Source organism: Phaenicophaeus curvirostris, chromosome 2, assembly GCF_032191515.1.
Source record: "Phaenicophaeus curvirostris isolate KB17595 chromosome 2, BPBGC_Pcur_1.0, whole genome shotgun sequence".
NCBI lineage: Eukaryota > Metazoa > Chordata > Aves > Cuculiformes > Cuculidae > Phaenicophaeus > Phaenicophaeus curvirostris.
The window spans coordinates 45,609,125-45,626,823 of NC_091393.1; the positions used below are offsets into that span (position 1 = coordinate 45,609,125).

Sequence of the window (17,699 nt, forward strand, 5' to 3'; positions counted from 1 at the left end):
AGGCAGAATATTATCACTGGCTACCCAAGTGCTTCCCACCTCCAGAGAGACTGCTAAACCTTAATTCTGAAGGAAGGCAGAGAAAAGTAGAGATTAACTAAACTGGAAGTCAGTCAAAAGCCACCTGAAAGGTAGAGAGGTTCTGGCAGTCCTACACGGTTTCCCAGCCATAGTAGTCCAGAATCAGTAAAGAAGGGGCCAAACATACTCAAGGAGAACTGTTATGCATGTGATATCACTGCAATTTATGTTTACTTTAATTTAAATTGCTGTCTGCAATTTGGAAACAATTACCAGACTTTCGAAAGAATTTTTAAAATAAAATGCTATTATACATGACAAATGTAGGTACTGGAATTAATTGTCTGCGCTCTCTTTACATTCATTGAGGACACACAAGCACCACTGAAGGATGACAGAAAATCAGAAGACATCTACAATCAAACCAGATGTTCTCCCATTTATTTGTCTCAACTAATTATGAAGGAAATTAAGATAGTTACCACAGTTATTGAAATCTATTCTGTGTATGTGTCAAGTTAGGAACTCCCATTTGGTAGGTGAAAGTGCCTACACAAAGACATGCGGCTGGACTAGGCATGCTCCAGTGTCCCTTCCAAACTGCGCTAGCTTTTGAGTCTATGAAAGTTATGGAGGGAGATAATGCTAGACTTCAGCTCAATCAACAGGCACAAGTTTTCTCTCCTAAAGGTCTCTACCATAGCCTATAAACAACAGCTAGGTATATAAATAATAGATGTGAAGAATTCTATTAACATCTTCATTGGGAAGTTTTGCTATCCAACCTCTTCCAAACAGGGATGTAAAAACCCTCCACAGCAACCAATATCTTCAGGCTTGCAAAATCAACTACAATACCAATGGATAAGCATTTGCAATAGGTTACTTTATACCACTTTGAAATACTATATCTAGGAGAAAGACTATTTTGGGCACTAGTTATAGACTCACTACCTTCTTGAGTAGGTTAACTTATAATTCTCATAACTGTGTTGACCTAGTTATGCTGCCACACCATCTTGGCATCTCTTCATATAAGTCGGTAGGTTGTAGGCTACTAAAAACTCTACAGCTATGATATAACCTTCCTAGCCCCAGCAATACTGCAAATTGTGATGCAGTGCTCGAGAAAAATAGTAATTTGAGTACTATCATCTGATTCCCATAGACATAGCAACATGAGCAGCAGTACTCACAGCACTATTGTTTCCCCATCCAATATGTACAAAATGGCCAGGGCTGCTGTCTTTCCAAGCCCACCAGATTTTAAGGGCCACAGATGGTAACATATATGCAAACTGTAGTGAATTTCTGTTAATGCTTCGCAGTTCGAAAAGAAGGAAAAGATGTGTGAGAAGTGACAAACATATCCACACAGACACATTCATTTCCTTTTTTTGGTGATAAATTAATACACAAATGGGAAAATAAAACCCTGCTCAGATTCTGAAATCCCTTGGAAATCTGTACAACACAAATAAAGTGCAGATGTTCAATGTAGCATCAATTAGTAGTCTGTAAATTCAAATCCTGTACTTGCACCAACTATATTGATGAAAATGATGTAGCAGACAGGCTGTAATTTACTATGTATTATCTTCAACATGTTATCATTTAAACTGGCTCAAAAATGTACAGAAGTTTAAAACATGCAGCAATTTGTAGCTGAACAGTACTGATATTCCTGTCACTGCTAATACCAGTGATGCTGAATTGCCATTTTGAAAAGTGGATTGGTTTAGAAGATTCAGGTCAGGCAAACTGAACTGTACTCATTTCCAGGAAGAAAAAAAAAAAAAATTCTTGGTGTTGGGATGGCTATAAGCCATGGAGGCACGGCAACTCTCCCCTGCACTAGTCCTTTCACCTTTGCCAGTACAGCAAAAATACTCCCAATTCCACTTCTCTTCAGCCTTACTCAACACAGAAAATACTTCCTTGCTGTCCAAACAAGACCCAAAAATTCCTTTAGTCCCCATGGTGCAATAGACTAACTATTTTACTAACTTCTGCTGAAATCATCGCTGTTACGCAGTCATGTTAAATATGTACAGTAATAATTTACAAAGAAATACAGGTTTGTTTGAAAAGAGACACAACTCCACACTAAACTTCGTCGCCAGAAAGGCTCACATGCAAACTTGTTTAACTAAAAGAACAGTTCAGTTAAAATGTACAAGGCACTGGGACTTATGCATATAGCCAAGGCCTCCCTTGATTGTGGAACAGCATTGTAGACAGAGAACTAGGTAAGAACAAATATATCTTTTTTTAACCATCCCTCTCTGGCTTTATAGCTACTTCGAGACACAGGCATAAGATCAAGATCCGAAAGTACAATTTCCTGTATCTCTTCTTTTCTCTCAGTTCTTAAGACATTTGATGCTACAGGTAAATCAATCCAAGGGCTACCCGCTGCAAAAGGTCAGTCTCCTTGTCTCCTCTCTGTCACGTCTCTAGCCTTTCTTATTGGTACTGGGAGGCCTCTAACCCTACAGCAAGTTACTTCAAGAGGCTACAGAGATTAAATTCTTCATTTCACTTCTTGGTTTGTTTTTCTCACTGTTCAGGTCCCCTGGATGGCTCCCCATGAGGTGAAACAAATACCAGTGTAGATGAAACAAGGCTGTTGCTTTACATTTAACTGCAGTATGGAACTGCATACTAAGAAGCATATCCTCAACAACGACACAACTTATCACAGACCTTTTAACCACTCAGCTTTTGTAGATGACCACTTTATTTACTGTGCTAAGGTCACAGCAGTTTCACACAGGTATTTCCGTCTTTGGCTCCATTACAGCCTTGCACTGCTCATGCATAGCATGTTTACTGAGACACAAAATCATAAAATAACATCAGTTTGGGAGGAGCCATTTGTTTCCTTCAGCTGGCAAAAAAAAAGAAACACAAAATTAAACAAACAACCCTACAACCCCCACCTATTTAAATTATAAAATCTCTCGGATCCCTAGTCCCAGGGAATATTTTGGTTTACTGCCAAAAAGACAAAGATTTTACACACTTGCAGCATCACCCAGGTCATTCAGTGAAGTCTTTAGACTGCTCTGGTGTGAAGAGTGCTGAGTGAACACACCACCATGGTTTCCAAGCTCGGTGTCCTGTGCAATCTCACACAGAGAGACAGAGCTGACTCAATTTGCTGTAACAAGTTAGTAAAAACAATCCTATCATCAACACAGCTCAATCAAGACAGCTGTGCAACGTGCAGTAGATAGATACCTAGAAACAGGCTGAAATACTAGATCATAAGTTTTTGTCATTTTTAAGCTTCTGAGCATAATGGTAAGGAGGATCGGTTTCCTGCATCTGTTTAATTAATTTAGGAAAAAAAGTGACTTGAAGGCCAACTCAGCACATGCATAAACAAGTCATGTGCCACATGCTTTTCTAACTGTCTACTTTAATAAAGTCCATGAGTCTATAGTACCCATTACCACATCTTGTACCAGCTCAGGTCCCCATAACTCACAGGACATCATGGTTGAGCAGAACCTTGCTTACATCAGAGAGTTTCTGTGTTCAGCATGTCCAGACTGAACTCAGCACATGGGTGGAGCCTCAGTAGATTCTTATTTTTCACAGGTGAAAGCCTAGACTTTCACATGTCTACACCAAATGTCAGCAAGAGACTTCTGTTTGAAGATTTGTAGGCTGGAAAAAGCCCACTTCTACAAAGCCAAGGAAGAAATAGAGGAGAAATGAAAACCTGGAACTTGCAGATGTGAAGGAAGAAAAAGTCTGCAGATGCAGAAAATGTTCCTTTTCCTTAACACATACAATATGCGTTCAACAGTATGACAATATTTGAGTTTGTAAAGGTTGTTTCAGTCAAAAGGAAGAAATGATGACAGATGATTACATATCAAAAGAAATTATTTTCCCCCTCTCAATAGCAGGACATAATAGGGCTCTTTTCTCTATTCACATTTCTGAGATCTATGCCTGAAAGATTCTCTTGCCTTTCCCTTCATATGCTTCATTGTTTCCTACTTTCCAGCACAAATGCACAGTTTCCCAGTTATTCCCTAGAGGCTGGAATTTGCAGTCTGCTTAGTGCTTGATGATGGTTTTACTTTTTCAGTTCCCAATAAATGTATCCTTTAGACAGAACAAAGAGTTACCCGCAGCAGCATTATCTTCAGCAAGACTAGGACGTGGGAGCTGACAGGTGCACTGTAGCTGCCTATTTCCCAGAGCACCTACAGTTTCAGCTGTCCCTATGCTACCCTTGCTATAGAAAACATCAGGTTCAGTAGGAGCACAAATTTACAGACGAAATTAATCAGCTTTAAAGAAAGTTTGTGAGATATAAGCACAAGCTTCTTCTAGAGGGAGTCAAGATTTTCTGACAGTCCGTTCTGAGGACCTCACTCACGTAAGTGAAGGCTCTGCTCTTCTGTCTCTTGCAAGGGCAGCAGCTGTAGTTGATGGGGGAGAGAGAGTGCTCCTTGGGGAATCTGCCTGGCAGAACTGCCAGCTAAATCAGGCCATTTTAGAGAAACGGGCTTTATTTGCATCCACCCATATAAAGATGTGTTACATGGTATCCAAAGAATTTTATGTATTTGGAGGGGGTTTTGTTATGGTTGGTTTTATGACTTTTCTAGACCTTAAAAAGGCAATGCATTTAGTATTTCCTGCAAATTATTTGTACAACTTTGCTTATTTGTGGTATGGAAGAAAGGAAATCTAACAATTGTTTTTTCCCTGTAAATTTCTGTGGAAGGCACATGGCCCAACCTTGAAAGGGCTTGCAGCAGGCAAGCTGGCTTCAATAAGCAGGCAGGTTAGCATGGTTATCTTGGAGACAGGAACCAAATTTATTTTAAAATCAATCTTCCAATTAATTGTCCTTGGTATCAGCCCAAATTTATGTGGGCACCAGCACCAATACACTGTCAATGCTGGTGGTGGCTTTATTGCTATATGAATGCTCAGCAGACCTAGGTTTGGTTGAACACTGACTACATATTCCAAATTTGCAGCAAAGAGATTCAAGAAGATCTGTTATCCTGCTTGTGTACGTAAGCCTGCAATGAGAAAATTGCCTCAAGGTGTTCACACAGTAAACTTGTTACACAAAACTAAGAACTACAGAACACATTTTTGTAGAAAGAATAAATGTACAAATAAACCTTTATCAGACATCACTCCTGATGGAAAACAGCTGGACTGTCATATTGGAAAGAGTGAGAAAGGGATATGTTAGGGATGCCATTTGATAAACAAACCCTTTGAGGAAAGGCAGACAGGATGTATAAACCAACCAATACTAGGTTGTTTTTTCACAGCAGTGTCAGGTATGTATGAGTAATGACAGCCTCTGTCTTAGCAACAAGATAAACACCAGGCTGCCAGAAGCCATCAAACTGCTGGTACTATGATACAGAAAACCAAGTATAGAGGAAATGTATTTATTGAATCATCCTCTGTAACTCTCGTATTGTCTTCACAGAAAAGCACTGCTTTAAGATTAATCTTCTTGGGAGGTTAAAAAAAAGGCTGGCTGTTTTTACATCCATCATTGCTAGGAAAATGTTACTCCACTGAGGTAATCCACAAACGTCATCTGAATCATAGAATCATAGAATAACCAGGTTGGAAGAGACCCACTGGATCATCGAGTCCAACCATTCCCATCAAACACTAAACCATGCCCCTTAGTGCCTCGTCCATCTGTGCCTTAAACACCTCCAGGGAAGGTGACTCAACCACCTCCCTGGGCAGCCTGTGCCAGTGCCCTGTGACCCTTTCTGTGAAAAATTTTTTCCTGATGTCCAGCCTAAACCTCCCCTGGCGGAGCTTGAGGCCATTCCCTCTTGTCTTGTCCCCTGTCACTTGGGAGAAGAGGCCAGCACCCTCCTCTCTACAACCTCCTTTCAGGTAGTTGTAGAGAGCAATGAGGTCACCCCTCAGCCTCCTCTTCTCCAGGCTAAACAACCCCAGCTCTCTCAGCCGCTCCTCGTAAGACCTGCTCTCCAGCCCCCTCGCCAGTTTTGTTGCTCTTCTCTGGACTCACTCCAGAGCCTCAACATCCTTCTTGTGGTGAGGGGCCCAGAAATGAACACAGGATTCGAGGAGCGGTCTCACCAGTGCCGAGTACAGAGGGAGAATAACCTCCCTGGACCTGCTGGTCACACCGTTTCTGATACAAGCCAAGATGCCATTGGCCTTCTTGGCCACCTGGGCACACTGCTGGCTCATGTTCAGTCGGCTGTCAACCAACACCCCCAGGTCCCTCTCCTCCAGGCAGCTTTCTAGACAGACTTCTCCTAGTCTGTAGCACTGCACAGGGTTGTTGTGCCCCAAGTGCAGGACCCGGCATTTGGCCTTGTTAAACCTCATGCCATTGGACTCTGCCCAGCGGTCCAGCCTGTTAAAATCCCTTTGCAGAGCCTCCCTACCCTCCAGCAGATCCACACTTCCACCCAGCTTAGTGTCGTCTGCAAACTTGCTAAGGGTGCACTCGATGCCTTCATCCAGGTCATTGATGAATACATTGAACAGGGCTGGACCCAGCACTGAGCCCTGGGGAACCCCACTTGTCACTGGCCTCCAGCTGGATTTCACACCATTTCCCACCACTCTCTGGGCCCGGCCATCCAACCAGTTTTCCACCCAGGAGAGTGTGCGCCTGTCCAGGCCAGAGGCTGACAGTTTCTCAAGCAGAATGCTGTGAGAAACTGTGTCAAAGGCTTTACTGAAGTCCAGGAAGACCACATCCACAGCCTTTCCCTCATCCAGCAGCCGAGTCACTTTGTCATAGAAGGTGATCAGGTTAGTTTGGCGAGACCTGCCTTTTGTGAACCCGTGTTGACTGGGCCTGATCACCCGGTTCTCTTGCATGTGCTTCATGATAGCACTCAAGATCACCTGTTCCATGACTTTCCCTGGCACTGAGGTCAGACTGACAGGCCTGTAGTTTCCTGGGTCCTCCCTGCGACCCTTCTTGTAGATGGGCACAACATCAGCCAGCCTCCAGTCCAGTGGGACTTCCCCAATCTTCCAGGACTCTTGGAAGATGATGGAAAGGGGTTTGGCCAGCACATCCGCCAGCTCCTTCAATACCCTTGGATGAATCCCATCCGGCCCCATAGACTTGTGGCTGTCTAGTTGGGCTAGCAAGGCTCTGTCCACCTCCTCTTGGATCATGGGAGCCTCATTTTGCTCCTCTAGCTCCTGGGTTTGTACACAGGTGGAACGACTTTCTTTACAATTAAAGACTGAGGCAAAGAAGGCATTAAGTACCTCAGCCTTTTCCTCATCCCCTGTCACTGTTGTTCCTTCTGCGTCCAATAGGGACTGTATGGTCTCCCTAGTCCTCCTTTTATTATTTATATATTTATAGAAAGATTTTTTGTTATCTTTCACAGACTTTGCCAATCTGATTTCTAGTTGAGCCTTAGCCCTTCTGATTTTTTCTCTACACAGTCTCACTTCCCTCCTGTATTCCACCCAAGAGGCATGTCCCCTGTTCCAGAGCCCATAAACATTTCTCTTCTTCTTGATATCACCCAAGATCTCTCTGTTCAACCAAGTTGGTTTTCTCCCCTGCCGGCTTTTTTTCCTGAACATGGGGATGGCTTTCTCCTGAACTGCTACTGGTTGTACATATGCCCAATTTCAATACACAAAAAATGAAATTACAAAATTGCTGTATCCACTTACCCTTTATTTCTGTGTTTAAACAATCTTTGATATTTTTGTAAAATATGATAATACAGAAGGGTATATTTAGCAGAGTTGTTAGGATAGTCCTACACAGGAAAGACAGAGAATCTTTGAGCCAATTCATCAATTCACCAGTGCTAATAATACCCCCTCTTTTTTTTTTTCAAAAATGTTCTACTTTTTCAGATAGAATAAATAAGAAGACAAGATGCCATAAGCCTGACCTTAGCCAGATATCAACCATTTGAACTGTATATTTAAATCAACTCTACTAAATCAAACTAACCCCTGACTCTAGAACTTCTTATATGAACTGCTCTGCCACCAAATAAATGAGTGAGGTGGGAACTCCCACTAAAAATAGTTGGAAGTTGTCGTTGTTCTGAGCTGCTTTTCTAAATCTGGCCTAGCTGGTGAGAAATGGGTATCTACTCTCCTTACTCAAACTAAAACAGTCCAGAGTGCTTTATTTGCAGAATCACCTCCCTGTATTACTACATATTCCCTTTCCCCATAAGACAAGATGAGAGACTTGGAGGGAGAAACACACCCACAGACTTCAAACACTCCAAATTTAAAGGCATGGAAAAAAACCCATCACTTGATCTAATGGAAACTTCAGATTAACATTACACTAAAATACTAAAAATAGCCACCACTAATCTGATGTGAAAAAAGACTTTCCACCATGGCACATAAATCCATAGACTGGACCTTGAGTGAAAAACAAACAAATAAACAAATGCACTCAGCTTTCAAAGTAAATATATTAGCAGAATAGACAGGAGTATTACTTTTGTACTCTAGGCTAAGAATGTATCATTGTATTATAGTCAAAGTGACTTTTTTCTGTGTCCATAATCAAATTTCTAAAACAAATATCTTGTGCAACCCTTCACAACTAACTTATGGCCAGCATAATCCCGTCAAGCATATAAAACATTAAGATTTTTCACTGGCTGTTTAAAAATGCAGTGAGTAGTGTAGGGAAAGGAAGGCAGGAAGGAAAAAACCAAAATATTGAACCTAAACTCTATAATATCACATTTATCAGTGTGAATCAAGTCATAGACATATCTAAACAGCAGCATTAGCCTCCAAAAGTAGTATATGGCTAGTGGTGAATCTAGTTTAGCAGTTAATGGATGCAAGGACTGTTCAGTTCCATCCTTAGTCAGTTAAAACAGCTGTTTCAGAGAAAGACATTTGCCAGCTTCTCATCTCACCTTTAAAGGGAAGCACTTGTAAAATTTACTCATATCTTCAAGACTACAAATCATGACAGCTCCACTGACTTCCAGGGCACCTGGTATGTCACTGAGAGGGCGCACGTCCACTTACAGTGGGAGGTTTCCCTTCTCTTCTGCTCTTTTGCCTTAAGGTGAATTGGCACTGCTCTTTTGCAGTCCCTTTCCCTTAACAGGTCATTATGGGCCTTTGAAAGCTTCTACTGACAACATTTGCTGAGAATATTTCCTAAAGTCAGTCTATTCTGGGTTACACTGGTTCACACAAGCCATTTAAAACTCCTTATACAGCACAAGGCAAATTACTCATCATCAATTAAAAATAAGCATCCTTTAGAAGTACAGGCTAAAAACCATCATTGGAAGATCATTTCAATGGTTTATTCCAGTGGTTTTGAGTGACTTAGATTTGTTTCGTTGGCAACAATGCTGAAAGGATCGTCAATTTTCTTCTGTTGTTTTGTTCTTTTGAAGCTCATAACAGGACTTTATTTTGAAATCATTAAATTATGTGATTCACTAAGCCCTCTCTGTTCCCAGTCTTATCCCTAACCCCTTGTTAGTCTTCTAAAGTGATAAAATAGACATTTTTACAGAAAGATCTCCTCTTATCTCAGAATATCAGAACGATGATGAAGCCATCAGCCACATCTATGGGGAGAAATAATAACAGGCAGGAATAAAGACTAGTAGTGATCAGCAGAGAAAGCTTCACAAGGAAGGCAAGAATTGCCTTGAAAGAGGAATGGGACTCTCAACACTAGTTGCCCATCTCAAAGGGGAAAATCGTTTGTAGGGGAAAAAAAAAAACAGCCCCATAACATAACCTCATCCTCTTCCCTCCAGTTTTTAAGACCACTCATTTTGATACCCAAGGAAAATGAGTGTGCAAATGGAACCAGTATGCCTACCTTCGCATTGCTGCATCTAAGGTATCCTGAAACAGACAGGTTTTTTATAGCCATATACCACTCTGTCACGATTAATTTGTCAGATTGCTATTGAAAACACACCCATAAAAGAGGATTTTTAAAATCTAAACAAATAAAACAAACTTCTGTCTTGCTCTCTGCAAAAGTTAAAATGATATTAAGCAAGGACTAAGGATGGAGAACAGAAACCACAGCATTTGACTGTTGCATTCAGTTGAACCCTAATAAATATCTGCTCCTGCTGTTTTCTAAATATACCTGAACCTGGCCTCCAATAATTAGGATCACTTCTTCTAAAGTACCTGCTTAGTCTTAAAGAAGTAAAAAGAAGTATTAATGTAAATTTCAAAAGGTAAGGAAAATTCAGTAAATGCATTATAAACTCACTTTTGCTTTAACACTCTATGATCAATTAGGCCTTCTTCATTTTCAGTTGAGCACAGATATTTTTTCTGCTCCACACAACCAGAAGAATTAACCATTTTTCTATCAGTAGTCCTGAAAGAGAAAGAAAAAGGATAAAATAGATTTTCACAGTCAAGTTTTGTACAACATATAGAAAAGAGGTATTTTAGGATTCTAGAATACCAGCGGCAGAAATAGAAAAGGAGAAAATTTAACATATTGAATAGTCATGATTTCACATTATGCTAATGTCTCTTAATCAGTCTCTCAGTTCAGTTATCAAACTCTGACAACTTAAAATGAAAAACTGCAAATAATAATGCCTAGTGATATTCTACTTACTACACAGCTACAAAACTCAAGAAAATAAATCCCCTCAAGACTGCAGAATAACTGCCATCTTTACAGCCTGCTATCTCTTTCTACTGGGAATAACCAAACATTACAATATGTAAGGGCAGGGGGAGGTTTCATGTATTGTAAGGTAAAGTATTGTAATCAATTAGGAAACATAACAAAAATTTTCTTAATGAGGCCACACATTATCGGAAGCTTAATTATAACAAATGCTGGTGCTGAAGCCTTCCTGAGACTTTCTAGCACCACGCTTGGAGAAACATAAACATGCATTGAAGAACTAAGCCTCCTCAAAGTTATGGCACCTGGAATTCTTTTTATCTGAGACGGCACAGCTCCCTTTTAGTACCTAATCTCATAAACTGTTCCAGCCTCAGCTATGCTCACACATTAAAGTCTATTAGGAAGTGGCATTAACATTTGCCAAGTTTACAAGGTGAGTTTTCCCCTTTTATCAATCAATATCTTTTTCAGCTACCCAATTAAAAATAGAGAAATCCATCACGTTCTTTGTTTGGCTACTAAAACCAATTGATCTTGGAACTGGAAAGCACCAATTTTTACCTAGTAACATCTTTGCGAGTTCCTCATGTGCACATGAACAATTTCTGCTGCATGACCCAGAATGATTCCCCCTTACCAGTGACGGACACAAGATGCTGTTTCTGTATCCTGATCCAAAATGTTGGAGATGTAAGTCACATCTGGTGTTCCTGCACAAATGCATTACTTCCACACAGAATATATTCACCAATCATACTCAAAACTCCATGTCCAACAAACAAATTTATTTCTTTTCCTAGCAGAGATGTGAGCTGAGCACAACTCTCATAGTCAGAAGATGTGCAAATGAAACCAAGATATAGAGGTAGCCAGCCAGGAGTGCACCAACAAGCACAAGGATAGCGTTCCTGTGAGAAACACAATAGGGAAATACTGCTGGCAGCCCTTGGAAGCTCCACAGTTGTTTCAGCTGACCCAGGAGATTGCTATTGGCCCCTTTGGCCAGACAATGCTTTCTCTACCCTGACAGTGGTACTGGCAGGGTGAGCTAGTTCTAGGAACTGATCTGGCTAAGAAATAATTCTGCAAAACATTAAAGGTGGTTGGTTTTCACCTGGGCTTGAGCACCACAGGAGAAACATGCAGACGTAGTTTTCACAGTTCTCCACTGCTACCATAGGATCACACACTCAACTGTAGATGCTGCTAACTGTGAACCTTAGTGCAGTGACTTTGCTCATGGGACAAAGACTGCAATTCAGCCTAACATCACTGAGCAACAGAGGAAACATGAGTTCACTTCATATATATTGTGGATCTATGAATTTTTGGTTTTGTCACATCTTCTGTTCCCCTGTGTCAAAGAAGCTTACAAAAAATATAATTTTATTACATTACTTCGAAACAATGTCTTGTACTCTTTATTCTAGTTATGAGTCCTTGAATTACATCAGAAGAAATTATTCTTAGAGGATTTTGTTCAAGATATACTGAACAGACAAAATAATTTCAAACTACATCACTAAGACAAACACTCCAGAGTTAAGAAATAAAAGTTACAGCTACCTGAACAGAAGGATACAGCTTTTAGTTTTATTATCAAATAATATTTTTACTGTAGGAGCTTGTTCATCATTCTATACCCTAAACTACATAGAATAACTTGATTTTTTACTCCTCCTAAACAACATGACTGAGTGTATTTCTTAAACACATTTGAGATTTTTTCTGTGGTTCTTGACTCTAACACAGAAAATGTTTAAGAAACAGCAGCATATCTACCTAGCTTCCCTGTAAATAGAGGAATACCAGCATTTTATTTCCCAGGCAAGAAAAATAGACAGGAAAGGATTTAGGGTAAATTATATTCACTAATATTAGAGTTTCCAGCACTAGTTTATTTTTGGAATCTTCACAATGTCACAGGAAAGCTATGCCCTCACACTATTGTGACTGCATGCTCTTTGAGAAACAGTAAGGCCTAACTTGCAGGACTTGAGAAGTACACAGGGAAGAGTCACATTTGATATGCAGTCTAGTCAAATAACCCTAACAAAGTCATGGATGAGATCTAAACACCCAAAGCAGTATTCAAACTGACGTGAGAGTAAGGACATGATTTCTTCTGAAACACTCCGCTGAAATCACTATGTATCTACTGCACTTTGGATGAAGTACAGGACCCACATACAGTAGTCTTCTTCACAGCAGATACCTACTCTGCCTCCAAAGAGGGAGCTTCCTATAAATCAGATGATGCAGCACCCTGGTGCTGAGAATCAGGACTGGTTGTGATTTCATACTTCAGGTCTACGATAAATCACACATGCTGTGACATTTCCTTCACCTCCTCTTTCCTCCAATGATGCCAGGCCATTTACCTAAGGGGGTTCATAAATAATTCCACAAGGACAAGGGGGTGTATCTTGTATCCAATTTGGTTGGAAATAACCAACCAAATCATCACCATTCACCATGCCTTGGTTTGCACTGTGGAATCATCTTGAAGTGCACAACCTGGTCTCGTTTTGGATGAAGGCAAATGCAGAGAATGCTCTACAGATGTACTCTTACTGGGCTACTACTGTGTACTAATGTGGGCATAAGGCTGGAGTCCATTGCTCTGAAAAAAGAGCATTTTGCATCCATGACAAGCAATTCTATACTGTTAGGATTCTTGAGCTTAGAAGGAACTACTCCAAGAGCTCAAGATGTCTCTTGTCAGCCAAGACACGCAGAAAAAACAATCCTGCAAGACTTACAACAGATTAGAATGGAGGAGAGGGTTGGGGGGAAACCAATGAACTCACCCAAACCCAACATACAGCAAAACACCCAACTCAAAAAAAGTCCAACCAACAAACTTCTGCCATCCCCACCCGAAACCTTAAAAAAAACAAAAAAAAGAAGAAACCCTGCTCAATCAAGAGCCAGAACATGTTCAATTAAGACAATCTCTGTGGAATTTGTTTTCTAAAATCTGTCTAGTTTCACACATTAAATGCTTACACCTAGATCAAGTACAGAGCTTCCCTTGAGAGGCTGAATTTAAATACACCTGTGACACAAACATTCTCTGGCTAAATCAAGATTTTAGTCCAACACTTGCAAACATTTAAAAGTGATTAAAAAGCTTAATATCACAAATACAGAAAATTTTAGCTGTAACAAAAGTTTGATGATGCTTAATCTGAATGAACACTAGGTCCTAGAACTGGAAATAAAGAGCAGTTTAAAGTAATTAATGCTGTTGTTCAAGAATGTTGATGCTCTGTTTAAAATCATAAGGTATTAATCTTATTTTGTACGTCACATGTTGTTAGAGATATTCAAAGTATAAAAAACTGTTATGATTTACAGATGAAGAGCTGGTAAATGCCATTTTTAAAAGGCTATGAAAAGAATACAACACCCAGACCGATATTTTCAGTGCCATGCAGAAACTTACCCACTGGTTATTTCTGAAAATTTTGGAGATGCTGTTTCACAACAGTGTGAGAAAGATTCTAGCCCACTTTTTTGTTGCAGGTATTTATTAATCAGGTCCATCAGCACTGCTTGGTGCCCAATCTTCTTCACCAGCTGCTGTACCATACGATCATTAAGAGCCAGAAGAGCTGCTCCGCTTACTTCTTCTTCTGCAGATTGAAGGGGATTAAGGAGTTACTGTAAAATACCTTTATAGTTACATAGCATTCTACATAATGATGGAGGACAGGCGAAAAGCAAGGGTGCTTTCTACTGCTGACAGTCACCTTCAGCTGCTAAGAAGATGATGTTTAGCTACTGCCATTTCCCAAGCGGTGCCACAAGTCCTAGTCACTGGCCAGATACCTTCCTCTGACAAAAAAAGCCAGGACTGGAATATACAGAAGCAGTGAGCTGCCTATTTTAATGCTTTAAATCAGGCCTTGCCTAGATCACAGCAGACTGTTACTTCATTAATGAAGGAAAGCAAGCTTTTTAAGAGAGCACAGAATGAATGGCTTGTTCACATAACAGTTTCTCATGCAGTCTTTTCTAGAGTGTTTTTATAATCAGACATAAAACATTTCCACACTGCAGTTGCATTATTTCAAAAGATTTACACAGTATAAAATAGGCCCTGTCAAGCCTTTTAAACTGCCAGTTCTGATTCGAGGTGTATCTATTTATGTACAGGCTTAACTTCAGCCCCCAGCATTTCTCAGAGACACTAATAAATCCGCACACCTATTTTAATTTATCAGAACTATGTCAGTTCTCACGCTAATAAATTTATAGAAGTCTAAAATTAGCATATACATACATCCCCCATAACAAGGCAGGCAGTGCCAGTTAAAGGCATAGAAAGAAATACTAAAGAAACCCCCCACAAACAACAGGAAAGCTTACCATGAAATTTTGGAACTAGTTCTCCTAAATTTCTTTGCCTCAACCAGTTGCAGACTTCATCAACCGACCAATTTTCCATCTTCAGGTGTTGCACAGCTAAATTTTACTGTGAAATGAAAGGAGAGGATTTTTGTTATGCTGAACTCTAAACTGAACTCCCACCATTTCATAAGGAAAAAAATGCACTTAGCAAATAATGTTACACTTACATGCTCTGAATAAAAATACTGCAAAATAATCCAACTAATGCCTGTTGCAAGTGGCAGTTTCCTTGAATTCCTTTCTTCACCTCCCCTGCCTTCCCTCTGCTCTAAGAGACAGTCTCATTCCTTATAAAACACGACCTGCTCCAGTACCATTAACACCCAGGTTTCCACACAGAAAAGAAAAAAGGTGTGAAATTCACCACCACCACACTCATCAGGAAATGGCTGACATTTTACAGAAGGAAAAAAAAAAAGCCACCCAACCCACCATCAGAGAAGAGTCTGTCACATATATGTTTATACTAAATCAAGCACCTTAACCCTCTCTACCCCACCAAGCAGGTACTCAAGCAAATTCTTAACCCTCAATTACCAAAAACTGGGGCAATAAAGTTCCTGAAAAATGGAGGCAAGAGGACTACCTGTCCCGTTCTTTGCTAGTCCCATCCTTCAGGCTCTAGCCCTCCCTGGGAGGATGTGGCAAGCACCCTGGGAAAGAGGAGTACCTGGAGCCAGTCCCTGGGAGCAGGTAGGGCTGGAGTACTGACACTCACCCATCCTCACACCAGAAGCAATATCTTTGGCATGTACCAAATCGCAAGGGGGTGCAACGCCTACCAAAATCAACAGCAACCTCCTCAAAAGAAGATTACTTATAAAGACAGAGCTTGTCCTACTCTGACTACTCCTTGACAGCAGAAAACTCTCTCTAAGAGAGATTTTCTTATTAATGTGCATTAGCTCTACTACATATAAGGAGCGCCAAGTGCTCCATGACTATGATTGCAATCCACAGAAAACACTGTCAGAGGAGATTATTCAAGCAAGTTTTTCACATGAGAACATGAGTGTCTGGCATAATCAGCCAAACGTTTCATCTCTGAAAATACATCCATGCACATGCCCTACATCTGCAGTGAACTCCACGCTGACACGAGGATTCACCCACACAAACCTCATCAGAACCTGGTCCACTGTCCTACAAAAAAATTGCACACCATCCTTGAATAAAAACATTTCCATTTTCATCCTCTAAAGCAGAAACTCCCCAAACAGGTGCACACCAGCTTATGTTTTTGTACCAGTAGACTTCAGCAACTTAAAAGGGTTAAGTTGAAGAGGAATGACTTTCTGAATTACACGAGTGGATTTAATTTGATATGACAACAGTAGCCATACAACTCCTCCTCCAGGCTAAGCAGCAATAACAGGGTGTGAAAAGTCATTATTTGTTGAGAACTTTGGTGCAAATTAAAAATCACACCTTCCTGTCACACTTCTTACTTCCTTGCAAAGAGTAGGGGAAAAAAAGAAAAGGCTCCAGAATCTTGAAAGATAAAGCCACATGCAAAGCAGAAAAATACTTCCCTTAACAAACAAGCAGTGTAAAAGTAGAGAGATACATTAAAACGATGGAAAGGTCACTGCTTCATCCTATAGGAAAACTAGCATCCTAGAACAGTCCTGCTAACGCAGTCATGCAGGTACCAGCGTTTCAGATAGCGACCTGCAAACTAAAGCCATGCACAACAATATGCATATTTACTCCTGTGTGGCTGACCCTACAGCAAATTGCCCATTTCCACATGGAAATGCAGGCTGTACACTTTCACGGGGTGGGGAGGAGATAAGGTGACAGTTTGGAGGTTGTTTTAAAAGAATCAGATTTTATGTATTATGGGTCACTACGCACAAGTGCTTTGAAATGTTTCTCAAAAGTGATTTCACCTGCTTGCATATACTATAGATATAAGAACTAGGGAAAGAGCACACCAGCACTATGGAGGCAACGAGGAAGATTGAGCATGGATGATAATATTCGTCTTCATTAATAGTTCTGTTTATTACAATAGCATCAAAAGACTATCCAGCAAAGGGCTCTGTGCTCAGTGTTGTAAAACGTGTGAATATCTATATGCTTCAATTAACTCTAAAAAGTCAGAACAACAAATCCCAGTAGTGACAACATTTGAAAGACAGATGGTATTTTAGCAGTTTACAGTGTAACTTCAAGTCAAGTTCAGAACAGTTCTAAGTATGAGTGATCCCTGTCTTTTAATAACTACAACCAATCACTGGGACTCATATCTTCAAACACTTAGGGTGCATGTCTATCATCAGGACTAAACCAGCCCTGATTAATGAAATTAAGTAATGGAATTAATAAAAGCTGGTTTTCCCTACGGTGAGTCAGAACAACACTTGCTTTTATTGTAAAATCCTTCAAGACTGAAGGGTGAAAAAACCTGTTTTTTAATCAGATCAAACTAAGACCTATAGATGTTACAGATTTCTGCTGATGTAGTTGGTTACACAACAGCAAGAGATGAGGTTCCTGACCATGACGCCAGGGCTGGCAGATTCACACTGCGTGTGCACTAATTTACTATGCAGCTTGTTTTATGAGAAGATATGATGAGCTACCATCAACTTGAAACAACACTTCTAAATGAAAAACC

The 17,699-nt window shown here is 40.3% G+C and overlaps 1 protein-coding gene across 1 annotated transcript in view; it reads right to left on the reverse strand.

Annotated features, from left to right (window-relative positions):
• Positions 1 to 15,335, reverse strand: part of SAMD3 (sterile alpha motif domain containing 3) — a 36,652-nt gene extending 21,317 nt beyond the window's left edge. The window contains exons 1-4 of the mRNA XM_069851853.1: positions 15,244 to 15,335; positions 15,035 to 15,140; positions 14,109 to 14,298; positions 10,283 to 10,393 (exon numbers count right to left, since the gene is read on the reverse strand). Coding sequence (XP_069707954.1) covers positions 10,283 to 10,393; positions 14,109 to 14,298; positions 15,035 to 15,113 — 380 coding nt within the window. The 5' untranslated portion in view covers positions 15,114 to 15,140; positions 15,244 to 15,335. The remainder of the gene's footprint in view (positions 1 to 10,282; positions 10,394 to 14,108; positions 14,299 to 15,034; positions 15,141 to 15,243) is intronic.
• Positions 15,336 to 17,699: the final 2,364 nt, after the last annotated feature.